At 41.2% G+C, this 12672-nt stretch overlaps 1 protein-coding gene across 2 annotated transcripts in view; it reads right to left on the bottom strand.

The window, feature by feature from the left end:
- LOC130355786 (uncharacterized) overlaps positions 1–12672 on the bottom strand; it is a 477167-nt gene that overhangs the window by 50404 nt on the left and 414091 nt on the right. For both annotated transcript variants that reach the window (XM_056556452.1, XM_056556451.1), the window contains 4 exons: positions 11322–11520; positions 8866–9044; positions 2462–2595; positions 400–520 (listed from right to left, as the gene is read on the bottom strand). In XM_056556452.1, coding sequence (XP_056412427.1) covers positions 400–520; positions 2462–2595; positions 8866–9044; positions 11322–11520 — 633 coding nt within the window. The remainder of the gene's footprint in view (positions 1–399; positions 521–2461; positions 2596–8865; positions 9045–11321; positions 11521–12672) is intronic.

Here is a 12672-nt window from a genome sequence, read left to right as displayed (position 1 = left end):
GACAGCTCCTCCATCTCATTTGGGGAGGAAGCCTAATTATAATGCTAAGTATAACACATCTAATTAGATTACCCGTAATCTACATTTCAGAATAAATATTAAGCCAATGACATGTTTTCTAAGATGGCTTTTTCTGGTAACTTTACAATGTACATGTCCATCTGTGCTACTTAACGCCATTTTCCAGGACTAAAAAAAAAAGAGTGTCTGTCATTTTTTCGAGAAACAGTGCAATATCTGTCCTTGGGCTATGTTCAGTAATGGGCTGTTTGGAATATAAATGTCTAAAACCAGAATACCCCATTAAATATGTTACATCTGTACTTTTTGTTGGACCTTCAAATGAATTTAAGAATATTTGTGGTACAGTGCATACTGTAATAGAGAGCAGTCACTTACTTGCATGGCGTGGTCCATGTACACAGGGCAGTCATAAATACCAGAGTCTTCCTCACAGGGTTTGATATTGCCAATATGTATAGGAGTGATTATGACATATGGTAATGGGTGTGTTCTGTTGCTATTGGGGGTTGAAGAATGTATAGTTAAAGAGTTTTTACAAATCATTTATTTTCTCATTTGTTGTTCAAACTCTATTGTTACAATTACTACTATTACAATTAAGTCATCTGGTCAAAACAATAGTTATACTGTATAGAATAAATAAATGTATATCTTATGGATGTGTTCAAAGTTCTTTAAATGTTTAAAACACTAGGAGAGGACACCCATGGTGTACCCTTTAACTTTGGTGGTTTTGTGTGTCAGTAAGTGACTTTCAGTTTGTTACCCTAGATCATACCTTGTACCTACTCCTCAAAAGAAAACTGGCAGCAGCACCATCCCCAGTATCCTGCTGGTGCTGCCTGTTAGTGTGGGCAGTGCTGATCAAAATGGTGTTTACCTTATTTTTCTAGGTGCCACTGTTTCTGATATATATTGCTTAAAATCGTAACATGTAATTTAAGCTCTTGCTGCACTTGGGGAAATTTCATAGCCCCATAGTGCGCTGGTTCCTCTCCCTGATTCATACTCCCTAATAAGTATTCATACTCTCCCTCTTCTGCGCATTGCTGCTTCATGCTGAGGTCTACGTGTGCAGTGATAGTCTGGGCCATCCATGCTACAGATCTGTGCATGGACGTGTGAGTTCTCATGCAAAAGAAGCAGAGTATGCATATTTATTAGAGGGTGCGAATCAGGGATCAGCCAGGGAGATGAATCAGTGCACCCTAAGGCTATGGAATGCCCCAAATGCACCAAAAGCCTAATTTACATATTCAATTTTTATAGTTTTTTCTAGCAGCACCTAGCAAAAATAAGGCAAACACCATTTTGGCTAACAGGTTAGTGTGGGTGATGCTGCTGTCAGTTTTCCTTCAACATTAGTCGTATAAACTCTTTTTGTTTTCTAAAACAAAACAGGCCCTCCTGTGGCACCCATACATACCACTAACAACAGTAGGCCAATATTATAATTGCAGTATGGCCTTGCTAATAACAACATGGCCTTCAAGTAAAGTTATGGTAGCTGTTAGCCAAATTCTGGTTTGGCTCTTAGCTACTGTATTCTTCCTGACCCCTTCATACACATGCACTCAGCTAAGTATGCATGTTGCCTAGGGATATATATATATATATATATATATATATATATATATATTGTAAGGATTTCTCCCTGGGGATAGCTCTGGGATCGTCCTTGACACCACCACAGGACATGTTTCCACTTCAATCAGCAGGCAAACAACAGTACTTTATGCAAGTCCAGCCCCTCACCAGCTTTATTAGACAGGATAAATAAAAAAATAAGACAGGAACAAACAAAACCCTAGACCATTTAGTCACTAACTAAACAATCCAGCATGCCCTGACTATCCACTGGTGGGCTTTTCCTGGCCAGTTAAACTTATGCCTCCTGCAACCTTCTACTCACTGTTCACACACAGCGTTAGCAACCTCTTGCTGTGTGTCTCATCTACACTTCACTGTTGGGGCCACTCATAGCTCAGGCTGTGTGTTCCTCACCAGGACCCCTGCCCCCCCCCCCGCCCCCCCCTAGAGCCACCTTGCTGTCTTCTGGGGAGAGCGCAGACTACACTGACTTTTAAACACACTTGCCCTTTCTGCTACCTCATTAATTAGGCCACAGGTGGAGGTTTCTCCAGGGTTAGCTGGGAAATACACCCTTCCCTTGCCACAGTGTCACTATATATATATTGGGCATATTATTATTGAAGATGTTTGATCCTTCTTTTATCTGACATCTGATGTCGGAGAAGAGTCTGGACACCCATACACATTAGATGGTTGGCCAGTTCCGCTGAAATCAGTTGGTTTGTCTTACTTTTATCTAATGTATGAACTTCTTAAGACTTTTACTCTAATGACAACAGCAGCCAAGTAATCCATATTTATTGCAACATATTAAAAAACAATGTAATAACTTGGCATTAAGTACCTTGATTCCTTCAGGAGATTATTTTTAAAATCCCATGCTGCACCTTGTAATACAAGACCCCTGAGGCAGAGTGGATACAACTCATTGTCAGGTTTACATTCTGGAGATTCTACAATGCGACACTGTACAGCAACCTGTGTGCAAAACAAATTAACTTATTCAGTAAATGTATAACATAAAAGCTCAATACAGCTACATCTTAGCTACATTTCAGATAGCATTCTTTGATCACCCACAGTCAGCCCCTGCCCCAATAGGACGTACCCGCATGCGAACCCCGGACTGCCGCTCACCTTCCGCCCCATTCTCTTCTGTCCCCGCTGGACCTTTTCCTCGCGTTGCGGGTGTGCTTGCTTGCAAGCCCCTCTCTGTTTTTCTCTTCCTGCCCATCTCTGCCGGAGTGCATGTCCCAGCCTCCTAGGGCGCGCGCCGGCTCTTCTAGATTTAAAGGGCCAGTGCACCAATAATTGATTCTGGTCTCAAACCAACCCTATTTAGTTCCGGAACTTCCTACTGTTCCCTTCCGGATCTTTGTGCCCTTGTTGCCTAAGAGAAAGCGTATACTTGTGTCTTGCCTTGCCGTGTATCTGACCCCTTGCTATGTATCCTGACCTTACTCCTGTGTCGCCTGCCTTCTGACCTCTTGCTACATGACCTGACCTTGCTTCACTGCCGCCAGCCCTGACCTCCTGCCTGTCCTGACTTCGTCTGTGCCTCATCCTTCCTTTGCCTCGTTATACCTCGGCTGCCTGTGGGGACAAGTCGCATCAGGGGTAGCTACCTGGGTGCCGCCTGCCACAGCAAGTCCATCCCACTTTGCGGCGGGCTCTGGTGAAAACAACAGCACCTTAGACTCCGCTCCCTGGTACGGCCCATGCCATCTTCCTCACAGGTTAGTGGATCCACCTACTACAGCCGTTACAGTAAGATCCGACCATGGATCCAGCCCAGGTTCCTCTGCCAAGTGTCTCCGACCACTCTTCCACTGTTGCGCGCCAGTCTGTACAGATTGAACAACAGGCTCAGCAGTTGTCACAGCTTTATGTGCTTATGCAGCAGCTACTTGCTAGGCAACAGCCTCAACCATGACCGGCGGAACCTTCAGCATCTTCAGCTCCTGTGGCTTCTGGTGCCTCCAAGATTCACAAGTCTCTTCCCTCCAAGTATGATGGAGACCCAAAGTTGTGTAGAGGCTTCGTGACTCAGTGTTCTATGCACCTTGAGCTTCAAGCGGACCAGTTTCCTACTGAGCGAGCTAAAGTGGCTTTTATCATCAGCCTCCTTTCTGGTAAAACTTTGGCCTGGGCTACCCTGCTGTGCGACCGCAATGACCCATTGTCCTCTAATCTCTGGTCATTTCTTGCTGAATTCCGAAATGTTTTTGAAGAACCTGCCCGGGATTTTTCCGACAGAGACAGATTTTTATATGGGTGAATACGCGGTACAATTCCATATCATAGCCTCTGAGCTAGCTTGGAATAATGAGACTTTGTGTGCAATGTTCAAAAAAGGTCTCTCAAGTAGAATCAAGGATGCCTTGTCTGCGAGAGATCTTCCGTCCGCCCTGACTGATTTCATCAATGTAGCCACCCGAATTGATGTACATTTTTTTGAGAGACAGGAGAAGCTACGTTGGGAGAAGGAGCGTGTCTGGCCATGTGCTTTCCTTATTTGGCACCTGTGTTCCAACGTCCACCACAACCATCTCCAATTCCACCTGTTGAGGAGCCCATGTAGGTGGATCGCACTAGACTTTTTTCTCAAGAAAAAATCCATTGATGCAATGAGAATTTGTGCCTCTATTCTGCCAGTCCAGAGCACTTTCTCAAAGCCTGTACGTCACAGGCTATTCAATGTTTTTTGGGGTTTGCCAATTACTACCATCAATTTATTCCACATTGTTTTTCATTAATTGCCCCAATTGTAGCCCTTACCAAAAAGAATTGCAATTCCAAAATCTGGTCTCCTGAGGCAGAGGAGGCCTTCTCTCGGTTAAAATCTGCCTTCGCTTCAGCACCTGTTCTCTCAAGACCTGACCCTGAAAAGCCGTTCTTTTTGGAGGTGGACGCATCTTCTGTGGGATCTGGTGCAGTTTTAACCCCAAGGGCAAGAATAAGTCCTGTGTCTTATTTCCAAGACCTTTTCACCTGTGGAAATTACTCTATAGGCGATCGAGAACTCCTCGCTATAAAACTTGCCTTAGAAGAATGGCGTCTTTGTTTTGGAGGGTTACACACATTCAGTCAGCATCTTTACGGATCACTAGAACCTTTTGTATCTTCAGTCAGCTCAATGTCTGAATCCCTGCCAGGCAAGATGGTCGCTCTTCTTCTCTAGGTTCAATTTTTTTTATTCATTTCCGACCTGCCGACAAGAACATTAGAGCCGATGCACTCGCTAGGTCCTCAGATGTGGTCGGACAAGATTCCACTCCTCATCATATTATTCCACCTGAGTGTTTGGTTCCTGTAGCACCTGCTGTCCTCCAGCAAGCTCCAGCTGGAAGATCCTTTGTACCACCTCTACTGAAATGCAGAGTTCTGAGCTGGGGTCATTCTCCTTTGGTAGCTGGCCATTCCGGTGTGCGGAAGTCTTTTCAATTAATCTCTCAGCATTATTGGTGGCCCCACCTCAAACGGAATGTCACAGACTTTGTCAGATCCTGTGCTAACAGTGCTCGAGACAAGACTCCTCAGGAGAAACCTGCTGACCTTCTACAGTCTCTTCCTATTCCGGACACTCCTTGGTCACAAATCACTATGGATTTTTATCACCGATCTGCCACCATCATTTAACAATACGGTCATCTGGGTTGTGGTTGATTGGTTTTCCAAGATGGCTCATTTTATTCCATTGCCCGGATTACCATCTTCTCTGCAACTGTCCAACCACTTCCTTCAGTATTTCTTCCGCTTACATGGCCTTCTGTTTCATATCATCTCGGACCGCGGGTGCAATTTGTCTCTAAGTTCTGGCGAGCTTTATGCTTTTGTCTAAAAATCATGTTGGATTTTTAATCTTCTTATCACACGCAATACAATGGGCAGGTCGAGAGAGTGAATCAAGTTCTGGGAGAATATCTTCATCACTTCATTTTGGCCTCATAGGACGAATGTCTTGATCTTTTACCTGGGTGGAATTCTCCAACAATCATAGAGACTCTGAGGCCACGAAGTCTTCTCCATTTTTTTTGTCAACGGTCTTCATCCTCATCCTCCAGCTGTTGATGAACTAGTTAAGGATTTCACGTCCATCTGGCAACACACTCGGCATTCTCTGCTTCAAGCCTCCTCCCGTATGAAATCTCAGACAGATAAGAAAAGAAGATCTCCTCCAACTTTCTCCGGTTATCCTCCAAATATATCCGTTTCAAGATTTTTAGCTACAAGTAGGGCCCTCGTTTCCTGGGACCGTTTGAGGTTTTACAAAAGATTAATCCAGTCTCTTGTAAACTTTGTCTGTCTACGCATTCCAAATTCTTTCCATGTTTACCTTTTCAAGCGAGTTGTGATCGATCGGTTCTCGCAAAAGTCTGTTGTTTCCATTCCTGTTTCTGGTTCTTCTGATGTCTATGAGGTCAAAGAAATCTTAGCTACAAAAACTGTAAGAGGGAGACGTTATTTTTTGGTGGACTGGAAAGGTTTCAGTCCGGAGGAGAAATCGTGGCAGCCGGAGGAGAATATACTGGACCGTGACTTACTTCGGAACTTTTGAGATCCAAAAAGAGAGGGAGACCCAAGGGGGGGGGGGTACTGTTACAGCTCTGCCCTCTGCTCCTGGCAGTGCCGTGGTTCACATTGCAGGACGCGCCTGCATGCGAACCCCGGACTGCTGCTCACCTTCTGCCCCCTCCTCTTCTGTCCCCGTTGGACATTTTCCCCGCTCTGTTCTTCTCCTCCTGCTTGTCTCTTGTCTTCTAGATTTAAAGAGCAAGTGCACCAATAATTGGTGCTTGTCTCAAATCAACCCTATTTAGTTCCGTCATTTCCTACTGTTCCCTGCCGGATCATTGTGCCCTTGTTGCCTAAGAGAAAGTGCCGCCTGCCTTCTGACCTCTTGCTACATGACCTGACCTTGCTTCATTGCCGCCAGCCCTGACATCCAGCCTGTCCTGACTTTGTTTGTGCCTCATCCTTTCTGTGCCTCCTTATACCTCAGCTGCCTGTGGGAACGAGTCATATCAGGGGTAGTGACCTGGGTGCCGCCTGCTGCAGCAAGTCCATTCCGCTTTGCGGCAGGCTCTGGTAAAATCCAGCGGCACCTTGGACTCCGCTCCCTGGTATGGCCCACACAATCTTCCTCACAGGTTAGTGGATCCACCAACCACAGCCGTTACATGTTGCAATACCAAAGCCTGTATAGTGCCAAAACTGCTGCCTTAACTTTCAATGGATCTCTATATTATTGCGCTATATACACTATTACATTAAAATGATGTATTTTCAAGGCAGGTTCCATCCAATACCATAATGTACTTTTACTATTTCTCTGGTTTTGATTCTGGAAAAGTCAGAATCTCTGTATTTATTGGGAAACTGTCAGACTGACTCAGTGCAGGGCATATTTTATGCCTTTTTTTATTGGATACCTGCAGTAAAAGTCAATTAATGTATGTTTTACAACTGGCAATTTCTATAATCTTTGCACAGTTCCATTTATCTCTCGGGTATCTATGTTGAGTTAAATGATGCACATTGAAGCAGAAAATATTGATCTTTGTCTAAAAACAAAAATCATCATTAATACTGTACAGTATCAATTGGTTAGCTTATTTAAGAAGTTCACAGCAGTTACCAGTGATGTTTCAATTGCACTGGAACATAACTACAATTACAAATTGCATTTTGGAAGGACGGAAAAGTGCTGTATCAATGCTCACTCTCTCCCTCATAAGAAGACTAGACTAAAGAGCACAGACTCCTACCTCAGATGATAGAATAAAAGTAGTCTTAAATAAAAGAAGGGACAAAACAATCAATCAATTTATTTACAACCACACATACACTAAGGGTTTTTATTTTATAGCAACATAAAGTAGTGGGGAGATTTATCAAAACATGTGTAGAGAAAAAGAGGTGCTGTTGTCTATAAAAAACTAAGAAATCAGATAGTCTCTTTCATGTTTTAGAAGCATTTTCCAAAATGAAAATGGTCACTATGAGCAACTGCAAAACCTTTTTTTTCCTTGGATATGTTTTCATAATTCTTCCCAATTTTCCCAATGGTGCTGCAGAACAACAGGATGGATCCAACTGCGATGTGAAGAATTTGGAGGCCAAGTCAATATCTTGAAGTCTTTGACATGAACAATCTGACTTCCCATTGTTTACCTACGCACTCTGTGAAATGTTTGGTGCTAGCTGAGGGCTGGCTAAGCACTGTCAGATACAAACACTTCTTATATGTTGTACATCCTGGCAAAATATTGACCTTCCTAATATACTTTAAACAAAATTTAATTTCTTTTTTATAGAAATCATGGCTTATAAAATCATGACTTTGTTCAAGTTGAAGCACAGGCATGGACAAAGTCCAGTAAGTGAGGGTCGGCTAGCACTACTCTGTGCTCTCTCCTGTCTCATAGTACTCCTCTGTGTTCTCTCCTGTCTGATAGTACTCCTCTGTGCTCTCTCCTGTCTGATAGTACTCCTCTGTGCTGTCTCCTGTCTGATAGGACTCATCTGTGTTCTCTCCTGTCTGATAGGACTCTTCTGTGCTCTCTCCTGACTGATAGGACTCTTCTGTGCTCTCTCCTGTCTGATAGAACTTTTCTGTGCTCTCTCCTGTCTGATAGAACTCCTCTTTGCTCTCTCTTGTCTGATAGGACTCCTCTGTGCTCTCTCCTGTCTGATAGGACTTCTCTGTGCTCTCTCCTGTCTGATAGCACTCCTCTGTGCTCTCTCCTGTCTGATAGGACTCCTCTGTGCTCTCTCCTGTCTGATAGGACTTCTCTGAGCTCTCTCCTGTCTGATAGCACTCCTCTGTGCTCTACCCTGTCTGATAGGACTCCTCTGTGCTCTCTCCTGTCCTATTAGACAGAGACGTGCTAGCACACTCTCACTTACTCAACTTTGTCCATGCTTGTGCTTCAGGTTGGACAAAGTCATGATTTTATAAGCCATGATTTGTATAAAAAAGGAAATAAAAATTTCTTATGAAGTATATTAGAAAGGTTAGTGTTTCACCAAGAGGTGCAACATTTTTTAATCTGGCACTTTCTGGCACTAGTTGATTTAAAAATAAATATATATATATATATATATATATATGTTTTCCACGGGAGTACCCCTTTAAGGTTCCCCTATATAATTAAAAAAAAATAGGTACTATATGAAGGGGTTAATAAAAATTAAAAAAGTTTCCATAATAATTTACACTGATACACATTGCCATTATCGATATACCTCATGCAATAAATATCCATGATGAAGTGTAAACTCCACTTTAAGTGCCAGTAGCAAGGCTTCTGGGTTAACCAGTCCTCCAAGGTTTACAGAGGTCAATGCTTCCTTTTCACCTTTGGCAAATGGCATTAGACCTGTCTTCACCCATTGCTTCAGCTGTCCATGTTTTTTGTGCAGATCTAGATAACATAAAATCGTCAGACAGACAAAGCAAACATAGCCAGAACAGTACATTTTTATGTGCTTTGGTTGCAGTTCACAAAATATTTATAGTTACATTTTACTTTTAGACATTAAAAAATGTGGATGTTAAACAACAGATGCTAAATGGCTTTCCTGACTCTCCCTGCTATTATGTTTTACATATATATTATTATAAGACTAGAAAACTACAATAGCCCAGTAATTTTTGACAATTTCCACCAAGAGAACGCTATACTGTATATCTTGACTACACAGCAGCTTTGTTGACTTATTGCCATACAATTTGCAAGGCCCAATGCAGCATAGTGTCCAGCCAAGCTAACAGGTTGGCATTTAGAAGATCCATCTGTTTGTTTGAATTATTTTCCAAGTCTTTAAAGACGCACAAATAGCTGAGAGGATGAAAATATAAGAAAACACATAGGTTGCTTTGTTTGTGTCACAATATAATATATATTTATTTCTTATAAACTGAGTATTTTACAGCTTACAAACTTGTAGTACCTACTGGACTCTAACATTTTCTATCCTCTGCAACATACCAAATCACCAGCTTATTGTTCCTTTGCAATAAGTTTACAGTATACCGTACACTGGACACATTTTCTAGACACATAGACGCATAGATAATGTAGTTATGTACACTAAACTACAGTAACTGACCTTGTTTCCTATGTCTATCAACCTCAGCTCTACTAACAAATCATGTGAGTAAGTTCAACTGCTAAACAGCTGGAGCACTAAGAAATTTGTTACACGAGCCCAGTAGGCATTTTTACAAATATTTAGGCACTGTGACAAGCAATTGACCGATTAGGTCTACAGTTGTGATTACTTCCAATATAGATAAGGTGATCTTTTTTTTAAAAGATGATTTTACAGTTTGAATCAACTGGACATAAATATTGAATATTTTTTATATACATTTCTACTGTTTTTAGATAATTTTTTTTTGATAATTCTGCAGGTTGTTTCGAAAATGGCATTTTTTAAAAATAAAAAAGTGTTCTCAATTGCAGAGAAATAACAATGCCCAATGCAACTTGAGATTCAGAAGACATTATGCATTAAAGAGAATGTGTCATTTGAAAATGACCTATTGTTTAAATAAAGTTTTTCAGTTTAACCTTGTTATAAAGAATAATTTTTTTCAGATTTTTCCAATTACATAGGCTGCATTCACACCTCGTTTTCAGCCTGTGGTTGCCGGATCCGGCTAGGGGAGGGGAAAATCGGGCGGCGCTGAAATCCGTTTACTTTAATGAGCCTACCGGAGTGAAACGGTGTTTCCGGTCGGCTCATTTTTGACCCGTATATGGTTTCCTGACCGGACCTAAAACCGTAGTATACTACGGTTTTAGGTCCGGTCACAAAACCAGATACGGGTCAAAAATGAGCCGACCACAGTCGCCGTTTGACTCCGGTAGGCTCATTAAAGTAAATGGATTTCAGTGCCGGTCTGGCTGGGGTACGGGAGCGCGCGGTTTTCCCTTCCCTCAGCAGGATCCGGCAACCGTAGGCTGAAAACGAGGTGTGAATGCAGCCTAATTCAGAAATCTTGAAGATTTTATTCCGGACACTAAGCCTTGTCATAAAATGATACTTCTCATTGTATAAAGAAAACATTTCAGCAGTTTCCACTCATCATCAGAGACAAAATGACAATGGAAGATGACACTAGTATATTGATGAAACTCTATCCACCATTCACAATAGGTGATAGTCACAAATTCCCCCCTCCTCCTTGAGTACTGACCTCTGCCCAGGTCACAAAGCATGTCTAGTCAACTTCCCATAGCAGTCAAAGAGATACTACACTATTGTTTTCTATGGTCAATGTGGTTGCTGTAAAGCCTATGTCCAAATAGACCACTACTACACATAGTGTTAATGAAGCCTTATATGCATAGCTAATATATAGTGATTGGTATTACATGTTTGTGATGTGTTTTCCTTCTTGGTGAATATAGAAGCAGTCACGTTATATCTAAAAATGTCCAGGGCAAGTGGATCCAAAGCAAAATACTACATTTGAATACTTATTTTCTACAGTATAAGTGAATCCTGTGCCTTAGTTTATTATAAGGGCAATCACTACTCTTGTTATTCATCTTCCTGTCAGTAACTACATCATTACTAATAACTCAGTATAGGATAAAATGATGAAAAATACCTGACACAGAGAACAGTAAATTGGTAATTTATGTTACTTATGGAATAGAAATGAGTAACCAGTGTTTTATGTGACTTGCCTTCCAGCCAGGGTGTAATGGTTTGAGATGTTTGGCAGTTCAATGGAAGCCACGATTTGGGGACCTCTCCTTTCTTTAAAACCTGAGCAGTGCCTCTCAGACTTTCTGGTATTGCTGTCAGACCTCCCAGTAAACAATGTGATAACACAGAAACAGTGCTTTTAATATTCTTAAGGTTTGTATTGATCCAGATGCACTCCTGGAACAAAGCAAATTTGGTTTAACAAAAACTTTTCTTTACAATGGAATAGTATGTCCTATGTGGAGCAAAAGAACAGAAAAACTAAAACACACATTATTTTGTACAATTTGTTAAGTTTGAGTTTATGCACCATGTTCAACCCCGCTGTTCACACAACCCTAGCTACACATGTTTGCTTATCTTTATATAGAACAGGTACGCATAAGTTAGGGATAGTTGACAAGTATTGGTTGTGTTTGTTATGTTAGAAAGATGATATAATATGCAATAATCGCTTTTGTTTGGGAAAAGAAGGAGAAACCAATAAAAAAGCTTGTAGAAGGCCCCTAATGGAAAATGTCAGGTCATATTTGGACTCTAAACCACCACCATGCCTTATTACATGAGGTGGCAATGTTTTAAATCCTGCCTCTGTATACTAAATCAGATGTAGCCCAAGCACAGTATTCTGTATAAAATTAATCACCATTAACCCCTTTACTCCTTAGCCTGTTTTGACCTTAATGACCAAGGCAAATTTTCAAAATCAGACAAGTGTCCCCTTATTTGGTAATAACTTTGACATATTGTACTTTACATTAGTGGTAAATTTTGATTGATATATTCAGTTTTTTTTGTGAATAACTCCCAAATTTTGCACACAAAAAAAAGAAAATTCGCATTTTTCTAGATCTGACATTTCGCACCAAATTCATAATGAATGGCGCACCAAATTTATAATGAATTCACATCTACAATATGTCTACTTCATGTTTCCATTATTTGATAAACATTCTTTTACTTTTTAAGAATGTTAGAAGGGGCCTGTATGTTAGATACCCCCATAAATCACCCCATTTTAAAAATTGCACTCCTTAAAGTAGTCAGAATAACATTAAAGAAGATTATTAACCCTTTAGGCGTTTCACAAATATGAAAGCAAAGTAGAGGCGGAATTTTAAAATTATTTTTTTTTTGCAGGTTTTCCATTGGTGTTGACAGACAAATGCAATGCAGGATTTATTTCCCGTATTCTGACGTATTTAGAAATATCCCATATGGCCTTTGTGCGCTACACGTCTCACAAACAGGCTTGCTGTGTGGATTTTAGGGCCTCCTCTTAGTTTAGGATATTTTCCTGGCATCATATAAAGTTGCAGTTGCCTTGGG

Source organism: Hyla sarda, chromosome 2, assembly GCF_029499605.1.
Source record: "Hyla sarda isolate aHylSar1 chromosome 2, aHylSar1.hap1, whole genome shotgun sequence".
Lineage (NCBI taxonomy): Eukaryota > Metazoa > Chordata > Amphibia > Anura > Hylidae > Hyla > Hyla sarda.
This window is presented reverse-complemented; position numbering and strand designations above follow the sequence as displayed.